This window comes from Asterias rubens, chromosome 4 (assembly GCF_902459465.1).
Source record: "Asterias rubens chromosome 4, eAstRub1.3, whole genome shotgun sequence".
NCBI lineage: Eukaryota > Metazoa > Echinodermata > Asteroidea > Forcipulatida > Asteriidae > Asterias > Asterias rubens.
Window position 1 is genome coordinate 6,823,250 of NC_047065.1, and position 27,534 is coordinate 6,850,783.

The 27,534-nt window shown below is 38.4% G+C and overlaps 1 protein-coding gene and 1 long non-coding RNA gene across 2 annotated transcripts in view; one reads left to right on the top strand and one right to left on the bottom strand.

Annotated features, from left to right (window-relative positions):
* Positions 1-733: 733 nt before the first annotated feature.
* The window catches only part of LOC117289142 (putative phosphoenolpyruvate synthase), a 42,017-nt gene continuing 15,216 nt past the window's right edge, over positions 734-27,534 (top strand). Inside the window, exons 1-24 of the mRNA XM_033770135.1 lie at positions 734-1,401; positions 2,854-3,119; positions 4,442-4,513; positions 5,693-5,809; positions 13,141-13,315; positions 14,062-14,105; positions 15,357-15,493; positions 15,959-16,106; positions 16,223-16,287; positions 16,803-16,939; positions 17,271-17,327; positions 18,486-18,574; positions 19,231-19,358; positions 19,532-19,602; positions 19,999-20,063; positions 21,270-21,340; positions 21,595-21,671; positions 22,202-22,319; positions 22,914-23,014; positions 23,296-23,367; positions 23,928-24,034; positions 26,013-26,085; positions 26,811-26,900; positions 27,312-27,383. Of these exons, the coding sequence (XP_033626026.1) occupies positions 1,150-1,401; positions 2,854-3,119; positions 4,442-4,513; positions 5,693-5,809; positions 13,141-13,315; positions 14,062-14,105; positions 15,357-15,493; positions 15,959-16,106; positions 16,223-16,287; positions 16,803-16,939; positions 17,271-17,327; positions 18,486-18,574; positions 19,231-19,358; positions 19,532-19,602; positions 19,999-20,063; positions 21,270-21,340; positions 21,595-21,671; positions 22,202-22,319; positions 22,914-23,014; positions 23,296-23,367; positions 23,928-24,034; positions 26,013-26,085; positions 26,811-26,900; positions 27,312-27,383 (2,604 nt within the window). The 5' untranslated portion in view covers positions 734-1,149. The remainder of the gene's footprint in view (positions 1,402-2,853; positions 3,120-4,441; positions 4,514-5,692; positions 5,810-13,140; positions 13,316-14,061; positions 14,106-15,356; positions 15,494-15,958; positions 16,107-16,222; positions 16,288-16,802; positions 16,940-17,270; positions 17,328-18,485; positions 18,575-19,230; positions 19,359-19,531; positions 19,603-19,998; positions 20,064-21,269; positions 21,341-21,594; positions 21,672-22,201; positions 22,320-22,913; positions 23,015-23,295; positions 23,368-23,927; positions 24,035-26,012; positions 26,086-26,810; positions 26,901-27,311; positions 27,384-27,534) is intronic.
* Positions 8,925-10,923, bottom strand: LOC117289143. Its single transcript, XR_004518927.1, has 3 exons — positions 10,805-10,923; positions 9,699-9,783; positions 8,925-9,393 (listed from the first exon to the last, which is right to left on the bottom strand). It is a non-coding gene; the product is annotated as an uncharacterized LOC117289143 (long non-coding RNA).

Below are 27,534 nucleotides of genomic sequence, written 5' to 3' on the forward strand. Positions count from 1 at the left end.
ACTATAGTATGCCTTAATATGTAACCTCTTTGAAGACACTGATGGGCACGTTTTGTAAGTGTCAAAGACCAGTATTCTCACTTGGTGTGTGGAGGTTTCTCCATGGTGTATATTCTTGCTTTTTGGTGTATCCCAGCATGCATTAACAAAATTTGGCCTCAAAGTGTCATCGAGTTTTGCAAGAGAATAATAAAAGACGAAACACCTTTTTTGCATTTTTACTTTGTGTGCGTTCAGATGCCTAATAAAAGGCTTCAGCTGAAGTCTTCGATTATTTGAGTGAGAAATTACTTTTTGTCTCAAAAACTACGTTACTTTGCTAGCCTTTTCTTTGATCCTTCCTCCACATGGTTTCTCACTATGTTTTATACTATCAACAGCTCTCCATTGCTCGTTCCAAGTTTGTATATCCTGTGCCTCAATGTCCTTCATTCATGCCAGTAGGCCGTTCCATTAAAGGACGTCTTACACACTCGGGCATGACGAGCATATTTTATACTATCAACAGCTCTCCATTGCTCGTTCCAAGTTTGTATATCCTGTGCCTCAATGTCCTTCATTCATGCCAGTAGGCCGTTCCATTAAAGGACGTCTTACACACTCGGGCATGACGAGCATATTTTATTTACCATTCCTTGCTTTTTCTGTGTGCTTATTGTCCCCCTCTCTTTTTATTTTTCCGCTCGACTGCCTCCGTGAATAGTGTGCTGGTTGGGTTGTTTGGGTTGTGTTATGTTCAGTTTGGTGTGTCAGTTTGGCTGGTCGACAACTAATTATATTTTCTCAATGTTTGTAAGTTTAATAAACAATTTTGAGTGGTCGCTTACAATCAAATGTGCATGTAGCAGTAGCTTGGCAGACTTCTTCGATATCTATTACATAACTTTTAGATTCATCAGCAGCGTTAATAACTAATTTATCGTGCTGTGGTTCTAGAACACTAAACAGAGTAGCAATAAGTCATACACACATGACCCCCCGATTCCCACTCCAGTCAGCCCTACGTGAACTTTGAGCTCGAAATCGGGTTTACACTGTGGTAATTTTGCCTGATGTGTTCCACGCAGAGATCGATTTTCTTCTATTGTGTCATCAACACACACTTTTGATCGTTGTGACTGTGCACTGCCCAGCAAGACCAACAACATCATGGAAGCCATCTCGCTGGTTCTGTGGATTATTTTATTTCCATCGGTTGTTTGCATGATCGTGTTCCTCTTTACTCGACCTCAGACTGCCAAAGGACGATGGTTTTACCTCAGATATTTGTATATGCGCTGGTTGGTGTTTCTTGCCAGGCGCAATTCTTTGACTCTTGGTAGACGGTCAAGAAATTGTCGATTGATGATGGTAAAAGCAAAGGAGATGATGCTACTGGAGTCAAGCAAGTTAGACTCGGAGGTGAGTGGAAGGGCAACGCCGGAACTGTATGGCACTATTTCAGGGCCCACAGGGGGGACACCACTTGTTTAGGTGGCTAATGTGGTAAAACTTCCGTTTGCATCTATCCCAATCAAACCCCTCTTCCTACTTTTATCAGATTTGGTATAATGACGCGAGTGTAAAAGTTGCCTTATCGCGTAGGCCTACGTGGAAAATAGTTTTATACAACTGTTGAGGTTATTACTAATAACATTAAAGGCAGTGGACACTATTTATAATTGTCAAAGGCTAGCCTTCACAGTTGGTGTATCTCAATATATGCATAAAATAACAAACCTGTGAAAATTTGAGCTCAATCGGTCATCGAACTTGCGAGATAATAGTGAAAGGAAAAAAAACACCCTTGTGACACGAAGTTGTGTACGTTTAGATGGTTGATTTCGAGACCTCAAGTTCTAAATCTGAGGTCCTCGAAATCAAATTCTTGGAAACTTACTTATTTCTCGAAAACTATGGCACTTCAGAGGGAGCCATTTCTCACAATGTTTTATACCATCAACCTCTCCCCATTACCTGTCACCAAGAAAGGTTTTATGATAATAATTATTTTGAGTTATTACCAATAGTGTCCACTGCCTTTAACGCCTATGAGGTGTAACATTTGACCTCAAATTTAGGTGGGGGGGGGGGGGGGTAGTCCTTCCACCCCACACCCAGTTTGCTGCTGGATATAGGTGGTAACGAGGGGACACCGCCGCACCAGACATGCAACACGTGATTCCCATCCCACCAATGCAAACTTTACATGTGGGAAAGTCATGGTATATGGCAAAATATTTACTATACCGGACCCCACCTTCGCAATCCACCCTGTCATGGTGGTATAGTGCACGGAGATTTATACTTATACACCTGTGGATCAGGGCCTATAGATTACGTTTCAAAAATAGACCCCCGCCTTAACGGTTATCAGCTAGTCACACCAAAGTTCATCCAGCGACAAATTTGATTATGCCCATAGTTTACCGCTTCTCTGATTGTGATCTTATGAACTTAGTTTGTGGAAGTTATTGAAACACAGCATGATGGGTACTTTATCTTTAGTCGATAACCTCGGTGCTTACTCCGATATGACTGACACGTCAAAATAAAAAAAGACAAGTTAAGATAAAATCGCCAAAAGAGGCCATAATTTTGTTGTTCTTTTTCTTTGTTTATTTGGGCTATTTGTTTGTTTGTTTTTTTTATTCTCGGTACTTTCTCGAGTTATGTGGAAAAAAATTAACACCACGGGCAAATCACTCTGGTGGTATTCGAACCCACGACCTTTGCAATGCTAGAGCAGAAAGTACTCTCAGAGTATATACAGTGGGAATATAACCTTGCACAATGGTGCAGGGGCAAACAAACAATACTCCTATTACAGATATACAAATTTACATCTACTTATTGTTTCGTTCTAATATACAGAATTATAAATCACTCTACATCAATGGTTCAGATGTCAATGGCGACCACCGTGTAGTAGTCCGTCTGACTAGTTTACCGGGAAACCACCAGCAAAGTGAAGTTTGTTTCTTGCTTCGTGTACGGGGTATCGGCGATCTCGTCTTACCAGGACACCCTTCCTGTCACTTCGACATCGCCGAGGGAGATGGTTTCGCTGCGGCAGGCCTGAAATGCACCGTGGTCGAGCCGCTAAGAATATGGAGAATTAGCTACAATGGAATGTGCCGGTAAAGTTTGAGATTTATAAATCATAGGTCTCTGAACGTGTCACACGAGGCAATTTACAGGCAACCAGTGCCAGGCAAATCTCCAATACGAGAACACGCTCACATTTGAATGTCCATAATACACATATTGAGAATCGAAAGACATTGTTCGAAAAATCACTCATTTGCCAAAGTGGTAATGTAGCATACAATGTAGTTACGGTGTGACTATTCAGTTTGCGTATAGACTATTTGACCTTTAACTTCCTGAAAATTGGCTTGCAATCAAACAGTCTATAATTAATGAAGCTCTAGAGTGAAATGGACTTATAATAACTTTTCCGGGCAGCCACAACACCCTGAACAACACACGAGAAAGACTAATCTCACAAAACAACAATTTTGATTGTGCATAGTTCGTTGCCTCCCACTGCTGGTGAACTTTTGAACTGATTGTGTTTGACTTGGGTTGTAATGCCTTGAATCGTAGCATGATGGTTACCTTATCCTTAACCGATAACCCCATCGCCAACCTGTCCGATTATAATCGGACAGGTTGGCGGTGGGGTTCACTGGTTAGAGATTAGAAAGTCCTGCAAGAGTATACATGTAGACCCAATTCGCCATGTTTTTGTTGTTATTGTTCGTTTTTTTGCTTGTTTGTTTTTTTGCTTGTTTAGGCTGTTTGTTGATATATATATTGATATATATATATAATATATCAAATAATAAACAACAAGGGAAACTGACTGGGTACATTTTTAAATGATTTAGGATTGAACAAAGAAAAATTGACTAGAGCGGGATTTGAACCAACGACCTCCGGTTTAACGTGCCGGCGTTCTACCAACTGAGCTATCTAAGCCCTATGTTGGTGGTCTCCCAATTTTGTCAATATCTTTGGGGTGCCTGTCAGAAGCCATTAAACCGCAAACCGGGTAACGATACAACCTGGGTCTATTTTTTTTTATTCGGTACCAACTTTTCTCAAACCCACCAAATGAGACTTAGCTATCGGCGTCTTGGGCGACTCTGGCGTAGGACACATACGTACCCTCGAAACAAAATGGCGTCAATGCAGAGGTCAATACAGTGACCTTTAATACCTTACAAATCATGCTTTCAGTGGCGGTGACAGACTTTTCTCTGTTTGCAGAAATCATTTCTAAACATGCACGGGTCAAAAACGTCAAGACTGATTGAAACAATTATCAATGGTAGTTGTTTATGAATATGTATGTTGGATGAGGGGGTGCAAGTTGACACCCCTCCTGTTGAGCCACAGCCGTCATCTCTGTTATCCCTTTCTCTTCAAAGGTTTGTTGCTCTCTTTTTTCTTTCAGTGTTGGTGCTAGAGACACATCAGATGAGCAAGTTGACGAACGTCCGTTGGTTCATGTCCGATGCACATTGTTGTAAGAAATTTACCATTAAAGACACTGGACACTATTTGTAGTTGTCAAAGACCAGTCTTCTCACTGGTGTATCTCGACATATGCATAGAATAACAAACCTGTGAAAATTTGAGCTCGATTCGTCGTCGGAGTTGCGAGATAACTATGAAAGAAAAAACGTGACCCAATTGTCACACGAAGTTGTGTGCTTTCAGATACTTGATTTCGAGACCTCAAATTCTAAACTTGAGGTCTCGAAATCAAATTCGTGAAAAAATTACTTCTTTCTCGAAAACTACGTTCCTTCAGAGGGAGCCGTTTCTCACAATGTTTTATTCTATCAACATCTCCCCATTATATACTCGTTACAAGTGAGGTTTTATGCTGATAATTATTTTGAGTAATTACCATAATAGCTATATATATAGCTCTACGGTAATTAACAATAGTCGCACCATGGTCACACGCAGTTGTGTGCTTTCACATGCTTGATTTCGAGACCTCAAATTAATTCAAAATCTGAGGTCTCGAAATCAAAATCGTGGAAAACTACTTCTATCTCGAAAACTACTTCACTTCAGAGGGAGCTGTTTCCATCAATGTTTTATACTACCAATCTCCCCCATTACTCGTAATCAAGGAAGTTTTTTTTAATAATAATTATTTTAAGTAATTATATCCAATAGTGTCTACTGCCTTTAAAAGCCTACAGCAGCTTTCGATGGTATATACATGTGTATAAAGCATTTTTAAGAAACAATTCATTTCGAAGTAATCGGGTTAAGCAAAATATATTTAGTTGTATGTATCAAAATCTGAATCTGATACGATATTGTCACGACAGGGACTCGAACCCACACTAAAACCCACACCTAAATATTATATGAGTATAGCACACGTGCTATTGTCATCATGGTTAGACTGCAGGACTTGTGCTCAAGAGGTTGTGGGTTCAAATCCTCAAGCTAACCGCTGATTTCACAATGACTAGATTAGCTATTGTCATCTATAGTTAATACCAAAAACGTTTTATTATGCAAATCGTAATCATATAGGCTTAAAACCAATGTTTGTATGAGAGAGAGGTTGGCTATTTGCCAGCTTGGTGTTTATATCCCCTTTTGGGGAGTTTGCAGAGTTCCTTTGATGGGAAGATCATCTAAACATCCAAATGAACACAAACATTAATCTTTGTGACAGATGGAGTGCCTTCACGTCTTACTTTGATTTCACCACCGATGTCCATCCTCACCTGGCAGCCGAAAATCTCGCGACAAACCCGTCCTCAAAGAATGATCTGATTGGACGAATAAATAGGTAGGCCCATATTATACGAGTTTGTTCTCTGTACCTGCTATAGACCATGTGAACTTTGTTTACAATAAGTGTGACCTTGGACATTCTTTCAGTATTCTGGTAGGCAAGATACTACAAAGGTCCTATGGGAAAGTTGACATTTTGTGTCATATATTCAACACAAATCAAAGAATTATGAAAGTAAAAGCTGGACAAGTTTTGAAATGTGCCCCCTTTCATCATATCAAAAGTTGATAAGAATTAGACAGTGCAATCTCCATAAAATATAAGATTTGATGTTTCCTTCCATTGAGCTGTGTACAAATCGTGCCTGCAGGAAGTCCAGGCTTTGTGGCTTTTTTGTAAACATGTGATGTCACAGGTCACATCGTCTATAGACTCGACTCAATTCGAACTTTCGTAGAGTCCTCATATCGTGAAGAGCTTTATTTCACTACTTTGCTGTGCGCCCTCACGTGGCGGCCAATAAACTTTGCTATGGTCGGAAAAAAATAGTTATGGGCCCCCGTCTTTATCTGCAAGGATACAGACATGCTTGCTTTCAAGAACCAATGATTCAATTGAATACATATCATTTCATTGGAAAGTATGCAGTGACCTAGCTTTGGTCCGGGTGACGTGTGGCAGCTGCACTTTCGGTCGTCTGCTTATGAATCTAGGTGAAAGGTGAAGCTGGATGGGGATTGACCTAGGATTGAGGCCACTCTCGAGCCTCGAAGAGTGGCGTCAAATGTTTAGGCTATGTTCGAAAGTCCGATTCAACTCTCTGGGTCGGCATTACTTGAGGGCGCACGCAAAAAAAAACTCATCAGAGCTAGCTCTCTGTATTGCCGTTGAATTTGGTAATTAACAGGAAACCCGACTTGAACTAAGTCTATTCTCTACTCGGTTTAGACAGGCGCTCTAGAGTCGCACCGAACCAAATTATTAAAAAGTTTAACGTGTGAACAAATAATAGGAACACTGAATGGGAGTCGAAAGATCGACTGTGGCATTCATTCTGAACGTCTTGGTTTCAGACGTCGATGTGGAAACTTGTTTTTCCACCTAGATTCGCTCAGTAATAATTTGTTTGGTTCGGCGCGATGGACTCTGTAGCCCCTGTCTGAGGTGGGGTGGATTTCACAAAGAGCTATTAGGACTAGTCTTATCTCGAGTTAGGACCAGTTACTCGTCCTAACTTAGGACTATCCATGCAATTTGTATATCTCCCAGGACTAGTCCTAAGTTAGGACTAGTCCTAACTCTTTGTGAAATCGACTGCTGGGTGTAGACTTTCTTGCAGGGTGGCGGGGCTTACGATTGAAGCCTATAATTATTACTTGTTCATACTAATTTTTTTTTTTTTCTCAATATGCCGGACTTTATACAATTTTGAATCATTGTAGTTGATCTTTAAATGAACATGGCAATGTTATTAAAGAATTTAGTCCAATAGTCAAGAATTCAAAAATTTCATGACATATCCACAAAAGTGCAAAATCTCGAACAAACAAAATCATAAAAATGAACAAAAAACACACGAAATAGGGTTTCACTTTCACTATTCGCACGGTAGTGAAAGGTTCACAAGCACTTGTCGGTGTTCATAAAAACATTGAACACCCGCTTTTGGTTTAATCTTTCGTTCAAGTTTTTAGAGTAGATATTGTGCGTCATTACAAAGCTCTATTTTATATCCTTTATATAGCTATAGCGGCTTATATGATTTTCTTGAGACCAGGCGACTGATCTTAATTAAAAGTAGATTCAGCAAGCAGTTACAAAGCAATATCCCCATTGTTGGTAACTTATGCTTAAAGACACTGGACACTATTGGTAATTGTCAAAGACCAGTATTTTCACTTGCTGTATCTCAACATATGCATAAAATAACAAACCTGTGAAGATGTATAAGCTCGATTGGTCGTCGAAGATGCGAGATCATAATGAAAGAAAAATTTAACACCCTTGTCACACGAAGTGGTGTGCTTTCAGATGCTTGATTTCGGGACCTCAAAATCTAATTCTGAGGTCTCGAAATCAAATTCGCGGAAAATTCCTTCTTTATCGAAAACTACGTTACTTCAGAGGGAGCCGTTTCTCACAATGTTTTATATAGAACACCCCTTACAAATATTCTGCCTTTACATTGGTTTAGAGCGCGTCACATGGTATGTCTTAGTTGTACTAGACGGCGGCCGTGTGGCAGTGCATCGTTTGCCGCGGCGCGTGTGATAGTAAATCGCTCATCACTCGAAGCACCTCTCGTTACCAAGTAATGTTTTATGCTAATAATTATTTTGAGTAATTACAAACAGTGTCCACTGCCTTTAATAAAATATAATTATCTGTACCGGTGTTATTTGCATGTAACTTGAAGTTTTGCAAAGAAACGACCTATATAAAACAAGAATGACCCAAACAAAACAGTTGCCACTGTAAACTCATTCAAGAACTCTAACAAATTGTAGCTTGGTTACAAAAATGTCAAAAGCGCCATAAACTGCATTCAAACTACATGTACATGGTTTGTGCACATACTGAAATAACTTTGGTGCCGTTTGTTGGTAGACACCTAAAACACTATTATTGAGTGCTTCCCAAGTTATCGTTGTTTTGTCCCAATGCTATACCAAATTTCATTCAAAGTGTTAGTAACATAATATTACACACACAAAAAACTTCGTAAAATTTCATGATCTACGCTGAATGAAAATAATATCGTGAAATCATTTGACACAAAAGCTCCAACAAACAAACCAAATAAAAACCAGAATATTAAAACTTATGCCACTATTCACTGATTCACTAAGTTTGTGTTGTTTTGAAAAGTTCTTTAAATCATGCGCTGGATTTTATTTTACCATGCTTAAAAATTTGAGCTATATAGGCTCCAGCGTTATCATTATGAATGATACCATACAAGTTTTCAGGACATGCGCTTTACTCTTAATATTTCGCAACCTATAAAACGCAAGCGACTGATGTGAATAATTAATTGTAAACTCTATGTCTATGACGTTCGAATTGCCGTAGAATTTGAGTCTTTAGATGCTTTAAAGCAACTAACAATTTCGGATACACTGTGTGGTAATTATCTTGCAGGCTCTGATAACAACTGCTAAATTTGATGTCACCATTTCGACTACGCTGTAGTGAAAACAATTTCGTTTAATCTGCAACAAAACAGTGGTGATCTAAAGCGGGTTTAAATCGACATCACCTAAGCATGTTTGTAATCTGCCCAGATAATCTCACAAACGGCATGTGTAATCGAAGCGCCAGTGCACATAATTTGGCAGCTACCACGACAAGTCCAATAAATGGTGTTGCATAATGCAGGAGTGGAATGATAAGTCACAAAGAATGATAAAAGTAAACTCAGAAAACCAAGGACAATTGACCTTGGGTCATAATAGGAGTTAACTAGAAAGGATAGGAACAATAACAGTAGTCCTAGTTTTTCTAGATCCTCTGCTTGTTTGCTTGCACCACCACCGCATCCCACTGTCCGTGCCTCATGGGGTACAAAAGCCATGGGTACCAATGCACCGATGATTATGATGAAGATGCTACACTCCCACATGGTCAGTTCAATTTACCTGCAGTTTGAAAAAGTCGAGTGGATAATTATTATTAACATTCGCATCTCTGTGTTTCGTTGATGGTGTGAGCACTCTTATACAAGAGTGAGAAATGGTAACAAAATAACAATGTCTTCTTAGTCAATACGTTTTGTTTCGTCTGCTTGAATACATCAATAATGTGTTTATTGTTTCTTGATTTGCTTATTTCATTTTATCTTTTGAAGAAACGCGAGAAGGGTCAGATTGATTCCAGTTTGTTGCTGGAACTAACTAAATTTGGGGAATGATAATCATTAGGTATTTTAAAAGTAAGCTCTTACTGTAAACTCTGTTGGCAGACACAGCGGACTTTATCAGTCGGTTTAATACGTCCAGCCTTGTTGCCCGTATATTTTTTATTTTGATCTGCAAACAAATATATATATTATTATGGCTTTGTCAGCCCACCGGGATACTAATACACGCAACTTCAAATAAAACAGGTACCGAAACTTCTTAAGGAGAACACAATTGCTTCATAACCCAAGGTAAATTGAAGAACTAAAAGAACGGAGACGCCAATCTCCATACAGCTACTGGCGATCATATCATTATAATATTATCTACACCATCATACAACAAGTAGACCATAACCTAATTAGCGCCAGTGTGTTTTGTCTCTTTACGTGTGGCAGGAGTTTTAGTTATTTTTAAGTTGAAATTTTTGACACTTTTGGCATTGTAGCAGTTATAACCCTACCACACGCAATCAAAGGGGAGTACCCCCAAAACAATGAAAAATGCCAGGTGTTTCGACTTCGTACCAACGCCACAAACAAGCTAAAGGGGAATACCCCCAAAAATGAGCAATGGCATGTGTGTTGGCAAGGTTGATTGAGCTGCGCCGAAAGGCAATAACATGCGTAGTCCACGAACACAACAAAAAGAAGTGGAAAACACGTTTGGCATAATGACTCTGAACATTAATAGCAAAACAAACTTCAGTGATAATAAGTAGGCCTACAGCAGCTAGTCTTGGATGGTATGTTGAAAGTGAAAAAACAATTCCCTTAAATTCGTAAAGGAGTCGAACGGTTCCAAAAACCAAAGGTATATAGGCCTATACATTGCCTGTAAGAGACTTCAGAAACCAAATTCAGTTCAAAATAGCAATTCCAGTATCATCCCACTGAGTAATATATGCCTGTGATATTTTTTTTCGCAGGACTCGGGATAGTACTGAGTATACAGAGCTAACACACATCGGTGTATGGGTAACAACCAAAATTAAAATTCTAGTAAAGCTTATGTCCAGCTACGCTTACAAATTATTTTGGAAGCCCGTTATTGTAAATACCTCAATGGATAATTTGTAACCTGCTCATGGTTATAATGCTAATTCAGTTCTGGTTCTACTTACTTTACAAAAATTAATGAAGATTCTTACCAAGTTTGTGTACTGCAGGAAGTAAATTAAGTTTCAACGACCCTCTTTAGAAGAACATCTCAAGTACACTACCAGCAAATTATGAGAGCCAACACTTGGTGTCCCACATCAAGTATGCCGCCCACGCATGCGTGATAATTCGATGAGAAATACTCACAAATTTAATAAACTTAACCAAGTCTGTTGAGCATTCTCATTGTGAAACGTTTTGCATAATGAAAGAAAGTCTTGATATGAAATGATTAATTTATGCCATTCATTGTGTGACCTAGCACGTGTACGCATTGGTTATGCTTAATGCGTAGAGAGAAAGTACACTGCGATTTACCATACCCAGATGGTTTTTCCTGTGTATTTAAAGGGTTAGGGTTAGGGTTAGGGTTCCTGTGTATTTAAAGCAGGAAAGCAAAAGGACCTGGCAAGAGAAAAGTAAACAAATTTGTAAAAAAAAAATGGTGGACAACTTTATTTATACGGTATAATATTCTACATAAGCAATTTTGTTTATCTAAACTTGAATATTTTTCTCGTAGGATATCACATTGAAACTACTTTGATCTCATTTTGTTAAACACAAACACAATATAATTACTTGAAGTGCTCCCCGAGTACATTAATTTGCCGAGACGTTGTGGGTATTTTTCTCCTGCAGTTGAGTTGATGACTTGATATCGGCTGTCATTGCTGATGAAACGCGCATGCGTGAAGAGCTAAGTTGGCTGCGAGGGGGGAGGGGGTCGATTACACATAACGTATGCAAAACATTTCCAAGACTATATTCTTAAATTATAAACGGAATTACCAAAGCTGATGCTTGAATAAACATGTTAAGCGTATTCGGTTACTTGACCAAGACCATTTTATTTTAATAAATGAAACTTCCCTTTGATTTGAACTTAAATAGAAGGCATTGCGGTCACTGAATGAGCGCCCGCTCTTGGTTAAATTGTGAACTACGGGGAATAAACCCCAAATCCCAGATTGATGTAAGCAAAGTAATCAACCTTTTAAAACAGTTTAACATATTTCATCATTTCGTCAATGTGATGCTATGTACCACACAACATTGTGATAATAGACCTTATCGCAAATACCAATGCGCAAGCGCAGACTGTTGAATGAGGTGCATTGTGGGATATATATGGATCAAATTTGGATACCAGCAAGACCACAATGCACCTAATTCCAAGCTTTACGCGCGCGCCCCGGTATTTGCGAAAAGGTCTATGTCAATGATGTGATGACCGAAAGACTGCTGCCCTACGCCGCCGTGCAGCCAGATACACCGAAATTACTTCTTCTTTTTTTTTTTTTTTTTTTTTTCTTTCTTTTTTCAGTAATTCTTTTTTCAATTTTTAGCAAAAACAGGTGTCAGGCTGTAAGTTCTATTCACATACAGGAACAATTGGACCTGTGACACTTTAGGCAGTATGACTCATGGACTCGAGTCTCCTGATAGAAAACACCTTGTACATAGGCTTGTGCACAAAAATACTGCGGATTTATAGTGTAAACTCATACTAAATATCATTGAAGAAAAATAAATTAAAAATATTTTTATTATTTGCTCAAACTAATAATATATTATCTAAGTCTTATTTTTAGCGCAAGTATCTACCAACTCAAGGCGCTTAGTATAATTTTTACGGAAAGACAAGTTATTGAAGTTATGAATTCTGAGAACCCCTTTTCTTTTTGCGAAGTGCACTAAATTATGTTTACGTGCGTTACACTTCACACGTGACCAACGGCTTTACGTCCCACCCGAAGGACGAAACCATGGTTATAAGTGTCTTTCTTAAGGGCACAAGTGTTTCGAACCCACACTCTGCTGATAAAAAAACAGCAGAGTTTGAAGCGGGTGCTCTTAACCGCTCGACACTACAACACTCACACTGTCTCTTTAATATCAGGAAATGTATTAGCTTTAAACAAATTATAATAATGTGAGATGAACATTACCAATGAGTTATACACGTTTTCCGTCCGTATAATGGCTGCCGCAGCATTACCCCCATGGCATGTAAATCTGACGGGCCGGGGCGTCGCAGGGTTAAACTATTCAAAATGTGATATCCTTTTCTTGTAGTTTTTAACATCTATGATATGCAATGCTGTTTGCTATAAGCCATTATTGATGGTATGCAAATTATATTCTACTGATAGTCTTCAGAAAGTTAGCTTTTTTAACTGGTAAACGTATTGTCCCAAATCTCATGTTCTACTTTGTGTTTCTTTGTTTGGGTCGGCTGTCTCCTAATACGAATAAATTGACAATCCTATTACTGTTGTTATTTGTTAAATTTGATTACCGTTGTTCCTTTTTGACGTGGCAGTAATTCTAGCCACCACTATGAGCAGTTTGGAATGATCCATGGAACTGTCCAAGTTGGAGGTAACGAGGAGACTACACTGCTCATGCGCGGTGTGAAGACACTATCAGGTGGATCAGGATCGGACCAATGGGATGAGAGCATACAGTATTACGTCATCAACTACATTGTACAGGAGGTTGGTCAGAAAAGAAATCATGTTTGCTCCAGAACAATCAGTGTGATTGCTGGTATATGGATGAGCTAGCTGGAGAGCACTCCATTAGTACAATTTTAACAACTTGATTTCTCAATTTTACTTTACGTTTGAATGTGCAACTTGTTATAGGCATGCACTGTATATCCTCCTCTTGTCATCAGAACTTTGGGTTTAATCGTGATGTTGGTCTTTTGAATAGTTGACACTATTGGTAATAAAAATATTATTGGCATAAAACCTTACTTGGTGACGAGTAATGGGGAGAGGTTGATGGTATAAAACATTGTGAGAAACAGCTCCCTCTGAAGTGCCATAGTTTTAGAGAAAGACGTAATTTTCCACGAATTTGATTTCGAGACCTATGAGGTCTCGAAATCAACCATCTAAACATAACTTCGTGTGACAAGGGTGTTTTTTTCTCTTCCATTGTTATCTCACAAGTTCGATGACCGATTGAGCTCAAATTCTCACAGGTTTGTTATCTTATGCTTATGTTGAGGTACACCAACTGTGATGGCTAGTCTTTGACAATTACCAATAGTGTCCACTGCGTTTAATATAATGGTACATCTTTCGAGAACGTGTCCTTAACTTGTGAACGTGTCATCGGAAACAATTAAAGAGGAAGTTAATTTGTAAACTGTTAGTTGCTGGTAAAACCAAAAATATGTGTTGATAACTCTTTCTCAGAAATACAATACTCATATCTTGTTTTTCATTTACAGGATGGAAAGTGTCTTCACGTGGGCGCCTACTACGATGGGAAAAGGTAAACCAATTTCCTACATCTATATATCTCTATAGGTAAACCAAGATAAACTGTCATGTCAGTTTGCGATCTGATTACCATCATGTGCATAGCTGTGATGGTTACCTTCAGCTCAGGTAGTAGTTCAAAGCAGGACGGTTTCTTTCAGAACTGAGAAGTCTCCCGAATTTCGAAAATCTACTCCGCGGTGTAGTTGAATATAACGCAAGACAAATTACTCAAAAGAACATATTAATCTACCCACAAGATGTACGCAAAGCCAATATTTATACCTCACCATGCAATGCCCCAAATCTCATAACGAACATAGTTATTTTTGTGCACAGTTGGCCCGTGCAGTTGAATAGGTAGTTAATGCCGATCAACTTGCTTGAAAGTGTTTCCGAGAGCTGGCGGGTTTAGCAAACATGAGATACGTATATACTTAAACAAATATAATTTGGTGTAACCCTTACACCGATATGCGAAAGCACTGAATACTCAAAGTCAGTTCTGTGGGAAAAAAATATTCATATTATAGCTCGAATAGAATATGAACCTACGACCTTTGCCATCAGATGTCCCAGACCACCGAGAGGCCGGTAGCTAGAGGCAGTTCGAACCATGTTCACAAAAACCTGTGTTATAGCATACAGCAGGTATCACAACGATACACTTAAATTTGCATCAAAGATAAAGAGTATTATTTGGTTTACCATTACACCGATGCGGTCCTTTCCCGAACTTTTTTTTTTTTTTTTTTTTTTTCACAGTCATATTACTCAGGTGGGATTCGAGCCCAAGACGAATTATAAATTCTAGAACTCTGCAATTAAAAAGCAGTTGCCTTAAAGACACTGGACAGTCTTCTCACTTTGTGTATCTCAACATATGCATAAAATAACAAACCAGTGAAAATTTGAGCTCAATTGGTCGTCGAAGTTGGGAGATAATGAAAGAAAGAATACTCTTGTCACACGAAGTTGTGTGCGTTTAGATGGTTGATTTCGAGACCTCAAATTCTAAATCTGAGGTCTCGAAAGCAAATTCGTGGAGAGTCTTTTCTTTCTCGAAAACTATGTCACTTCAGAGGGAGCCGTTTCTCCAAATGTTTTATACCATCAACCTCTCCCCATTACTCATTATAGTAAGGTTTTACAATTGATGATGCGCTTCGAGACGCCCGTAAATAAAGTGCTGCATACAAATTAAAGTTTTGTATAATGTTTTATCAATTTCAGATATCTAAATCTAATATTATTTTCTACACAGTGTCTCGTTCTCAGGGTTTATGACCAACCCAAATGGTTTTATACACCCAGTACGGTCGGTATATTTACCCGTGTGTCAACTGATGGGGAATTGTAACGAGCTGCCCAAGACATTCTCATTCAGTGTTCGTTTTGAAAGTAGGTACACATTTTCCTTTCAATAAGTAAATCAGAAAACTCAGAAGTACCATAAGAGTATCGGGCCAGAATTTGCTTATGTTGACGTCAGAATGACCCGTTTGTGGTCAATATGACCCTAAACGGGTCACGTTGATCACAAACGTGAAAGTTTGACCTTAAATGGGTTAAGCAACCCGAACCATGAAATGAGTCTTACCCATAATGTTAATTCTCCATGTAAATTTGAAAGCTGGCACTCCCTCCAGACATGGACCACTAATATCATTAAGTTGATATTTTATGCAGTGTTCATTTTGACTGTTGAATCCCATTTTACCAAACGAAGGGTCCAGTTGTTGTTGCTTTTTGTGTGTGTGTTTGTTTGTTCGTTGTTGTCCTTGTTTTTGATAAGTGCTCTCGTTGGTGAGGACAAACCTATTTCGCAGAGGCATTTATTAAACCAGATCCGTTGTTTTCTCATAGATGATTCAATTCTAGAGATACAAACTAAAGTTGACAAGAGAGCCTACTTCAACCTGGGCACGGACCAGAGCATGAGGGTATGTGAAGCTATGAGTAGCTACCGGGTCAACGGCGTGCAGGCACGGGGCTTCTGTCGAACAATGTTCAGGTAAGCATGCAACCACTTTAAGGCATTGTATTGATAGTTGAGATGCGTTTCAACAAATACGGTTTGAACAAGATTGTTTTTTTCTGTTCGGTTAAAACACGTTTGTATCTCTACAGATCCGACAATGCGGGACCGAAAACTCATCCCATCCAAGAGAGATGTCAACTTTGCAAGGAGCCAGGTTTGTGCGAAGAATACTTAAAATAATCAAATCCTCATTATTAACTTGTAACCTGCTTTCGTAAGATAAAATTAGCAGTTGATCGACAACTGTTTTTTTAGTTTAGTTATTTCAGTTATGGCAATACAAACCTTTGGTTATAACCCTATACAGCAGCATTGGTTGTATAAAAGCATTTAAAACAAAAAACAAAACATTTTACTTCGAAGTAATGTGGTTATGTAGACAAATAAAAGTTGTATTGCTCAACGTTTTGAATCTGAGAAGCGTTACCGTGTAACGCTTCTCAAATTGTGTATTAGTGATGAGTATCCCGCTGCTGATTTTCGGCGATATCTAAACAACTGGAACACGTTTTGAAATTACTAGAGATTACTTAGATTGTGAACATCTACATTTAGGATTAAAACAATTGAACGGTTCCTGTAAACCCAAATGTATACATTTCCCTAAATGATTTTTAGAGTCTCAAATAAAATGGGGGTACTATTTTACTTTGACCCGAACATTTACAGCCGAACTCTGCGGGGCTGATCGAGAAGCTTTGGTGCTACCTTTAGGAGCCTCTTCGTGTCGAGTTGGTTCAATGACCGGTGGCAAAGGCTCACAACTCGCCATGTTGATAGAGCTCAAGAAACATCGACAGGTGGAGGTGAGAAACAAAACCAGAATCTCAGTATAGACATGAGAGGATGTTTTTGTATTGACGATAGAAGATCCCTATTGTTCTACCTTTTACATTACTTATAAGCAGACATGCGAAGAGATTGCATGAGCTACACGCTCTACATTCTGGGAATGGAGTCGGAAGAAAACTTCCACCTTTTTGTTTTGGGACAAAACTATTTAGTACTTTATGTTAGACTCATATAAACATATTTTAGTCAAAGGAGAAGTTAGAAAGATTCAGTCATATTTTAAACACAACTGAAGGACTGGCGTTAAATCTACTGAAGTTAAATTGTTTTCAATTGTCTTTACAGTTTGAAGTTCCAAATGGTTTTTGCATAACAACCAAGGCATTCAATCAGCATATGGAGGTAAATATTTGTGATGTATTTTGTCTGAATGTTATTTAGAAAGCATTTAAAGGCATGGACACTATTGGAATTTACTCAAAATAGTTATTAGCATAAAACCTTACTTGGTAACGAGTAAAGGGGAGATGTTGATAGTATAAAACATTGTGAGAAACGGCTCCCTCTGAAGTGACGTAGTTTTCGAGAAAGAAGTAATTTTCCACGTATTTGATTTCGAGACCTCAGATTTAGAATTTGAGGTCTCGAATTCATGCATCTGAAAGCACACAACTTCGTCCGACGAGGGTGTTTGTTCATGCATTATTCTCTCGCAACTTCGACGACCGATTGAGCTCAAATTTTCACCGGTTTGTTATTTTATGCATATGTTGAGATACACCAAGTGAGAAGACTGGTCATTGACAATTACCAATAGTGTCCAGTGTCTTTAAAAACAAACGTTCTGTATGACGGTATTATAGTTAGTTTGATATTTGACTTTGGACATTTGACATTCGAACAGGTTTGTGCAGCGAATACCAAGGTTGCTTTTGTCGATATTGGACATTGGACATTCACATTTACTGTCGTCAAATAATAATTGAAGGGGTCTTCTGTTTTGTACGTTAAATCATAATTTGTCTGTTTGCTCTGTCGTATTTTCATGAGGTTGATGATTGTCACAGCCCCGTGATCTACATGAAATAGTTCTTCATAATTATAGTAACTTGGGATTAAATTAATTTCAAAAAATACTTTAAAGGCAGTGGACACTATTGGTAATTGTCAAAGACTAGCCTTCACAGTTGGTGTATCTCAACATATGCATAAAATAACAAACCTGTGAAAATGTGAGCTCAATCGGTCATCAAACTTGCGAGATAATAATGAAAGAAGAAAACACCCTTGTCACACGAAGTTGTGTGCGTTTAGATGGTTGATTTCGAGACCTCAAGTTCTAAACTTGAGGTCTCGAAATCAAATTCGTGGAAAATTACTTCTTTCTCCAAAACTATGGAACTTCAGAGGGAGCTGTTTCTCACAATGTTTTGTACCACCAACCTCTCCCCATTACTTGTCACCAAGAAAGGTTTTATGCTAATAATTATTTTGAGTAATTACCAATAGTGTCCACTGCCTTTAAATAACCATAATACGTTTGTAATTGGATTTTTTTAGGAAAATGAAGACTTGCGGACTGCCATAAAGACTCTCAGCGAGGTGTCTTGTGGGATACAAAATGGCGACCTGAAATCGGCCTGTAAAAAGTAAGTCACAAACATATGGCGAACTGGATGAGGTTGATTTGAAAAACATACACTGAGCGAGGACCACCAAGTGATAGAAATCCCAATATTGTTAAAGCCATTGGACACTTTCAGAACAGATACAAAAATCACATATTTACAAATAACTTACAGAGTTTACAGAAGGTAGTGGTGAAAGTCTTCTCTTGAAATATTATTCCATGAAATGTTTTACTTTTTGAGAAAACATTAAAACATTATCAATTTTCGATATTGAGAATTACGGATTTATTTTAAGCACATGTCATGACACGGCGAAACGTGCAGAATCCGATGACCGATTGAGCCTTAATTTTCACAGGTTTGTTATTTTTATATATAAGTTGTGATACACGAAGTGTGGGCCTTTGAACAATACTGTTTACCGAAAGTGTCCAATGGATTTAATGCTTGCATTTTGTGGTCACGTCAAACCTAGTCAGTTTACTGGTAATTACGTTTTTTTTTAAGAGTGTCGTTTTTTGTTGGAAATAATATGTAAACCACCTTTTATCTTTTTGTTTAAAGGTGCTAGTAAGAGCTCCCACTGCAGGGTGATGTGTATTTTTTTTATTTTATGCAAATAGCAAATCGTGCCCATATTTTGTCATTACTTTATTTTGTGTGAAATCCAATAGCACGGTTGCACTGATCAGCAAAACCGATATATCAGACGACATGAAAATAGTTATCTCCCGCCAATTTCATGAGCTGTTTACGGAAAACAAGGACGGCCAATCGTTTGCTATTCGTTCTTCTGCTGTCGGTAAGTTATTCTTTAGAAAGTTGAGTCCGCTGTTAAGATGCCGTAAACCCCCAAAGTTGCATTGAAACTAAAATATACCGTTAGTGTCAACCATTTCAAAATGAATATGCAGTAGCAAAAAAAAAAAAATAAGTTTTTCTCCCATTGTTGTTTCAATCTCCCTCGTATTTCAGGCGAAGACACCCCACTGATGTCGGCCGCAGGACAGATGGAAACATATCTGTGTATAAACACACTTGAGAAGGTATGACCACTCCTTATAAAACATATCCCAAAACGTGTAAACAATGCTGATAGCTAGATCACGGCACTTCACAGTATTACTATCTCTGTTCGTCAGGCTTAGACCAATAAGTTCTCCTGTTGTTCGGTGATCCGGGCCCAATTTCATAGAGCTGCTTAAGCATAATATATTGTTTAACAGATTTCTGCTAAGCAACAATGAGCAGGATATACCAGTCACAATATACATTAGAAATTTTGTTAAAGCATCTAGTTGTTGTGCTTAAGCAGCTCTATGAAATGGGGCCCAGCCCGTAGCATCTGCTGAGTCAATCAATTCGGACACGGCCTTATTAAAAAGAAAAATCGACATATCTAAAGAATATTAGACATTGATCCTATTCTCTTCTCATTTCAGATCTTCACGGCTGTGCAGAAGTGTTGGGCCTCACAGTTTTCATTCCAAGCGGTACAGTACAGAAGGTACGAGGTGAAGACTCGGTTAATGCGTGCACGTTATTGCAACTAGTCAGCCTTTCTCACTGATTTCTCACGGCCATTTATGGGAGTAAATTTGTTTACTCTCATAAATGGCCGACCGTGTTCGTTCACAGAGTAAACGGAAATCCATGCAATTTCGAATCAAATTTGTGTGGATCATTGTATTCTACTTTTAAAAGATCTTTCTATCCATATGCATTTCATAAAAAACGGTTACAAACGCTTTATATAGACCAACGCGTCCGATCCAAGGCAACTTGTTCCTTTAAAGCCATTATACACTTTCGGATCAGAAAAATAAAAAAAAAGTTCACAGATTTACAAATAACTTACAGGATTTAAAGAGAGTAATGGTCAAAGACTTCTCTTGAAATATTATTTCATGAAATGCTTTACTTTTTGAGAAAACGTTAAAACAATGTAAACAACGAGAGTTACGAATTTATAGTAAACACATGTCATGACACGGCGAAACGTGTGAAAACAAGGGTGGGTTTTCCCCGTTATTTTCTCCCGACTCCGATGACCGATTGAGCCTGAATTTTCACAGGTTTGTTATTTTATATATAAGTTGTGATACACGAAGTGGGGGCCTTGGACAATACTGTTTACCGAAAGTGTCCAATGGCTTTAAATATAATGTGTAAAGTAGTTAGTTTTAAAAGAGGAAAGACTCGTAGTTGTAGACCACATAACATGATAATGAGTTAACAGTATGCTTTTGTGGATAGGCTTGCAAAATTGAGAAAGTGCTACTTAAATGCTCCAGACACTATTGGTAATTACTCAAAATAAGTTATAGCATAACAACTTACTTTGTAGCGAGTATGGAGAACTACATGTTGATAGTATACAACTTTGTGACAAACGGCTCCCTCTAAAGTAACGTAGTTTTTGAGAAAGAAGTAATTTCCCACTATAAAATATTTGAATTGAACTCGAGACCACGGGAATTTGAGCATCTGAAATCACACAACTTGTGCCATTTTTTTCTTCCATCCCTTGCAACTTCGACGACCAATTGAGTTTATTAAATTGTATGCATATGTTGAGATTCACCAAGTGAGAAGACTGGTCTTTGACAGTTACCAAAAGGTTCACAGTGGTTTTAAATGTCGGGATTATATTTTAGGGTGTATGTATAATATGCACTTAAATCACTTTTGTGCAATGTTGACTTTTCTTCAGACAGTATGGCCAGACTGTGGAGTCGTCGATGGCGGTTGTCGTGCAAGAAATAGTTCCGGCTGAAACCGCAGGTAAGCATGTAGCCTTATGACGTCACACTTCGAGGGTCGTGACTTACGCCAGATACCAGCCTTTAGCGGACCCGTATAATTATGATAATCATGGGGACTGAGGTACAACAACTGAAATTGAATCCCTTACTCTCAAAGATTGATTTCTTAATTGCTTAAATCAAAGTGAAATTCATTCGTTGCTGATATCGTTTATATTAGTTTCATAATTATGGCTAAACCAACAAGCACGTATTATTTACTTTGTATTTCAGGTGTAGTATTCAGTCGGGACCCAATCACTGGTAACCCATCACGAGTAGTAATCAACGCTAACTTTGGACTCGGTGAGGTTGGTGACCCTAAATTCAACGGATAATGCTCTTAACGTATCAAGTCCTTAATGCAAATCCCCGAAAACTTACAATGGTCCGTGTCACTTTTGTCGAACCTGCACTGCAAACATGGGCTGTTAAAATGACACTGGGTATTGCCACACACCAAACAAAATTGACACCATTTTTATGGTGTCAGTAAAAAAATAAAAATTATTTCTGCCAAAACAGCTATTAATAAGGGAATCAATGTTTGGTGAAGAGGTTTTCAACTAGTGGTTTAAACCCGCCGAGGCCTGGTTCTTGATAATTTTAACGAGACGAAGTTCAAACACCTCCACGTGATAACCTCTCGACCAATCAGAATGGATAAACTGTAGTAGGTATTTATGAATGTAATTTTGAACATCGTGATGTTAATTTTGGTTCTCCCTTCGGTTTTTATTATGTTGACAACACCCATATCAATTTTAACCAGAGTGCATGGTGCTTATAAGTACATGAACATTACTACAAATTACATCTTCTACATTAATTTTACCAACAGAGTGTGGTCGCAGGTGTCAGCGAAGTGGATACCATCGCATTGGAAGTGGATAGCATGAACAATCTGACGGTTGCAGAGAAGACTATTGGACGGAAAGAAGAAGCCATTTTCGTGGCAGGTATAATACACTGAAGCCCGGTTCATACTTTCTGCGAATGCGAAGCCAATTTTGAAGTCACGTGGATATTTTCGCAGCGAATGTTTCCTATAGGAGTTGAAAGTAAAACCGGTTCCTACGGACTTACGACGATGTCGTAACCTTTAGTGCGAATATACACTGATTTATACATCACATGAAATATTCAAACTATTTTCCCTCCTTTAAGGTTTTGGTAACATTATTTGAATCGGAGAAAACCAACAATGGGCTTGGCTTTGAATTCTCGGTAAGAGTCAAGAGCCCAATTTCCTGGCTCTGCTAATACCGCAGAGTTCCGCGCTTATGATCACAATATTATTCTCTGTTCGTGCAAGTGCAAAATCTCTGTGCTATAGAGCTGTGTAAGCAAAGAAAGCCTAGTAGCGTGGAGTACGCGTGCAATCCAAATTTCCCTGTTAAACCCGTACCGTGAAAGACGCTTGAAGAATTCCCTACGCCGATGCTTTGTTCACGGTACAAGAAATGAAATTGGGCACTGATCAAAGCCGATGGTTTAGTGTTGGAAAAACAGACAACTATAAAGTTTACTTGTCTTCATTTCAAACTTTACAGAAGAAGGGGGAACAAAAGTGACGTCACTGTCATCCACTGAGTCCGCCGGATGTGCACTATCGGACGATACGTGCTTAAAACTTGGACGGATTGCACTTATGGTGAGTCAACGCAAACTCTATAATTTGTATTTTGGAAAAAATAATTTGAGAACTTGTGGTGATCCCTCGATTATATTTTGTTTAAATGGCATAGGTCAATCTCGGGATGTCGAAGCCGAGCTGTCAAGCGTACTTGACTCGAGCTCACGTTTCCATGAGCTGTAAATAAAAAAAGGGTGTCGTATTTAAAAAACTGAAAACCCCGGTGTACAATAACAAGTGCTTGTTATTATTCTTAATCACCAGTATTTGTATTTAATTTGTCCCCAATATTGTTATAGCTTGACGATTGCTTTGGTGATGGTAGAGACATCGAGTACGCGGTGGTCGGTGAGACAGTATACCTCCTTCAGGTAAGTTAGTGATAGGGACGGGTGGAAGAGGGTTAGGCGCTTCTCCTATTTTTGAGAATGATTCTTATAAGATGTTTTAACTGATTTGGAGTTGTCAGAAATTCCTTTCGCTTTTTTTTTATTTATAGGCTACAGTGTTGATCATTTCATCCTATACCCGCTTCGCGATTGTCGTATCTATTTATTGTGTATGTTTTTAAATTTTTTCCAATATTTATTTTGAATCTGAGCCGGTGTCCCAGGCGATTCTGTCCGCCGGAGATTCTGTCCCCCTCAAATGGAAAACTAATGTGGACTGTAAGAGGAGGATTCAAAAGAGGGCGCCATCAGAAGAAGTTTGTTTATAGCTCTCCATATTGAGACAGAATCTATTGCACACCGGAGCACATCCAAAGTTTAGAAAAGGTTTTTTTCACACACTCTACACCAGAAGTGATTAAACAAATTTACTTCCAATCCCCAAAGTCCCAAACAGGTGCCTAATCCTCGTCATATTCATACACACAAATACAATTTATTTTTTAGTCTAATGTCCGCCTCATTGTTAATGATTGTTACAGGCTCGAGCCATTACAACCTTTGATGTACCCTCACAGTATGAATTGCTTCATGAGTTTGACACTGGTATTCCCTCCGACCGGCTCTTTATCACCACAGCAAATATACAGTGAGTATAATATGACTTGTCTCCATCCTCAGTTGGATGGTTATAACTGTTGAATGTTAACAAAAAAAGTCCATCTCAATCAGTACTGCAAACCACCGTTATGAATATTCAAATAATATACATATATTGATGAATCTTGAAACCTGATAATGTGCATAATTAAAAATGCATCGACTCCTAGCCACCCACGCTACACGGCTGCTGTCTACGGTCGCTGTTTTGAGAGTATAAACATTTAATATATTAGTTATGGCATATGGTTGGTAAGCGTTTAAACGTTGCGTTCCCTAAAACAATTCGCACTAAACTGTTAAAAAATACACTACACGGTGATTACACAAAAATGTGCGTACAAATAATGACAGTAAAGTCAGTTTGATGTTGGATATTGGATATTTACAAAATATGCTGAAATACGGCGAATATCAAAGTTGCTTTTTAAATATTACATATTGGACAGTGGATGCAATAAAGCAGTATTGATATCCCCTAAACAAATTTATGTGAATATCCAATAACCAATATAACTTTACTGTCGTGTAAAACCAAGATTGTTGCGATGATGACGTTGGGTGCATTGAGTCAAACAGGAGACACGCACGTGGTAAAACGGTTGGTTTTAAAGCTTTATGCGCCCTTTGAACCCTTGATCAGTCTTGTCGATTGACACAAGAAAGTATTTGTCAAAAATGCAATTTAGTTTTTAATATAGTTTTTCTCGGTCAATTTCGGCAAAAGAGCAGCCAATTTAACCACCAATCTATTCTTTTTCGCGCGAAATCGAATGCTACTGAAAAGGGTCATTAAATTTCATTTTATGATTAGTCAAATGTAATGTTGCGTCATTCGATTTAACAATAATCATTCAATTTAACAGTTCATCAAAGCAGCATTCAAATTCGCAGACGCTTCTTGGGGCGTATGTGTCACGAAAAAGAATGACGATACGCTTAATTGAACAGAGCGCTAAAGGAATTTGACTCGACTCAAAATGAAATTGAATGGCCGAATTCTGAATTTGAAACGCAGTAACAACCGAAGAGGCAAAATAGCTTTAATTCGAACGCATGAAAATGAAATTGACTGCTCATTTGCCGAATTTGACCGAGAAAACCTATACACAATTCGGTTTTTATATGGATTAAAGTCACCTGGAAATTTTGTTTTTCTTCTTTCAAACATTAGAATATACATTTATAAACAAACAAATAATGTTTTGAGTAATTTTGTAACGATTTATATGTTAAAAAGAAGATAAAGTTGTTTGGGGTGACTCCGCCTACCCCTTTTGTGACGTCAATCGAGGCAGACTTTGCCTCGATCGAACATCCAGCACACGTATGTGCAAGTATATGCGAGTCCTAGTCGTGAGTTTGTACGTTTCGAAAAATAAAAAAATTATAACATTTCCGGCAATGTCGACCACGTGTATTGGATGCAGCAAAACAACTAAAGATGGTATCAGTTTGCAAAGTGGTCCGGTCCGACGTCTTTTCCTGCGCTGTGCAGCAAACACTTCGAACAGCCGTGCATCGAGAATCCGGAACACACCACACATTTTGACATAAAGAGAAAAATACTTTTCTAAAACATGACGCCATTCCTACAATTTTTCCTGCTAGTGGGAAGTCGAAAAAGGTACCCTAATAACGTGAAGTACCTAAAGGAGTATTTGCCTAACGTGAAAAAACGGGTATTGTTTTTAGCTTGCGCCAAGCGTCACAATCTTGTGTTGGCACTGCATGCGATTCACCGTGCTGGGTAATTCGAGTGGACCGTCTGCACAGCAGCCATACAGTGCGTGCAGTCTGCTGTGTGACCGTGGTTCTGTACTTAGGTACCATACCGATCAGTGTCAGACTCGACACCCAGATGTAGTGTACGGGACCAGACTACACAATCATTTTCTCTTCAAATATCGCGCCTCGATTGACGTCACGAACATTACGATGACATCATGTGTTGGATTTTTTTCCAGGGAAATGTGTCCAGGCAGTACCACTCCGTTAACGCTTAGTCAATTCTTCTGGGACTGCGATGCGAGTTTTCAGGTACGATACTACTAATTTTGTTCCTATAATTTGGATTATGCCATTATGGTTTTTCCTGTTTAAAGGCAGTGGACACTATTGGTAATTACTCAAAATAATTATTGGCATAAAACCTTTCTTGGTGACGAGTAATGGGGAGAGGTTGATGGTATTAAACATCGTGAGAAACGGCTCCCTCTGAACTTGAAGTGCCATAGTTTTCGAGAAAGAAGTAATTTTCCAGGAATTTGATTTCGAGACCTCAGATTTAGAACTTGAGGTCTCGAAATCAACCATCTTAACGCACATAACTGTGACAAGGGTGTTTTTTTCTTTCATTATTATCTCGCAAGTTCCATGACCGATTGAGCTCAAATTTTCACAGGTTTGTTATTTTATGCATATGTTGAGATACACCAACTGTGAAGGCTAGTCTTTGACAATTACCAATATTGTCAACTGCCTTTAAGGGAAAGGTATTTCGTTTGATAACCACTTCTTAAATTAGTCCTTATCATGATGACCTCCCTTTCATACTCTATTTTGTTTTGCTTTCACCTTTTGTTACTTTTTGTTTTTTGTATTATGACTGTAAGGTAAAAAAAAAGAAACAACAACATACAAACAGATAAACAAATAAAGTATTTTTCCTACCCAAAATGTGTTTTCGCTCTTCACATTAGTTCCACATAAAATAAAAGTCAATTAAATGTATTTGACACTTTTCTTTCTTTGTCAATGTTAAGGTGGACCACCTGGTGCTTGGCAAACCTTTGATTCTTCCCAATGTCAAAACATTATTCTCATTCGTCAATCAAGCCTTCTTGAATCTCACGGTAAGCTCACCACAAAAATCGTCCGTAAATTTATTAGCACTTTTAACTCGACCCAATGCCCGTGACAAAAACAAAATATGGAAACTTAAAATGTCCATAACTTTTAATATTAGGGCTGTTTAATGGTGTTTAATTATAACCGGTTTGTGATAAATCAAGCAGCCGTTTGAGTCAATAACCTGAGCACATGATTCAAATTTCTCAAAAAGGGTCGAGTTTAAATCCCATGTTTTCTTTTTTAGCTTTAAAGCTTTCAAGCTTTAGGATAAACTGTATGACGTAACGAACAAAAATACTTGTGCGGGAAACCTAATTAAAAATCAAACTGTTAGAAATCAGGGACCGGTTTTAACAATATAATGTGCAAACAACTTATCTTACCCCTTCATTTTTTTGTTTTATTTTCTGCAGGACATGGTGGATTTTTCTAAAAGAGCCAGCTTATTCTCACCGTATGAAATGGGCAAAACACTCCTTGGAGAAGTATGACCGGTTTCATTCTGCCACTACGTATCAATCAAATCAACTCTTAAAGGTTCTGGGTTGCATTTCACAAAAAGTTAAACGTTCTAGTCCCAACTTATTGTGAAACCAGTATGAGACCGATGCCAGATCGTTTTTTGAACACCACAGC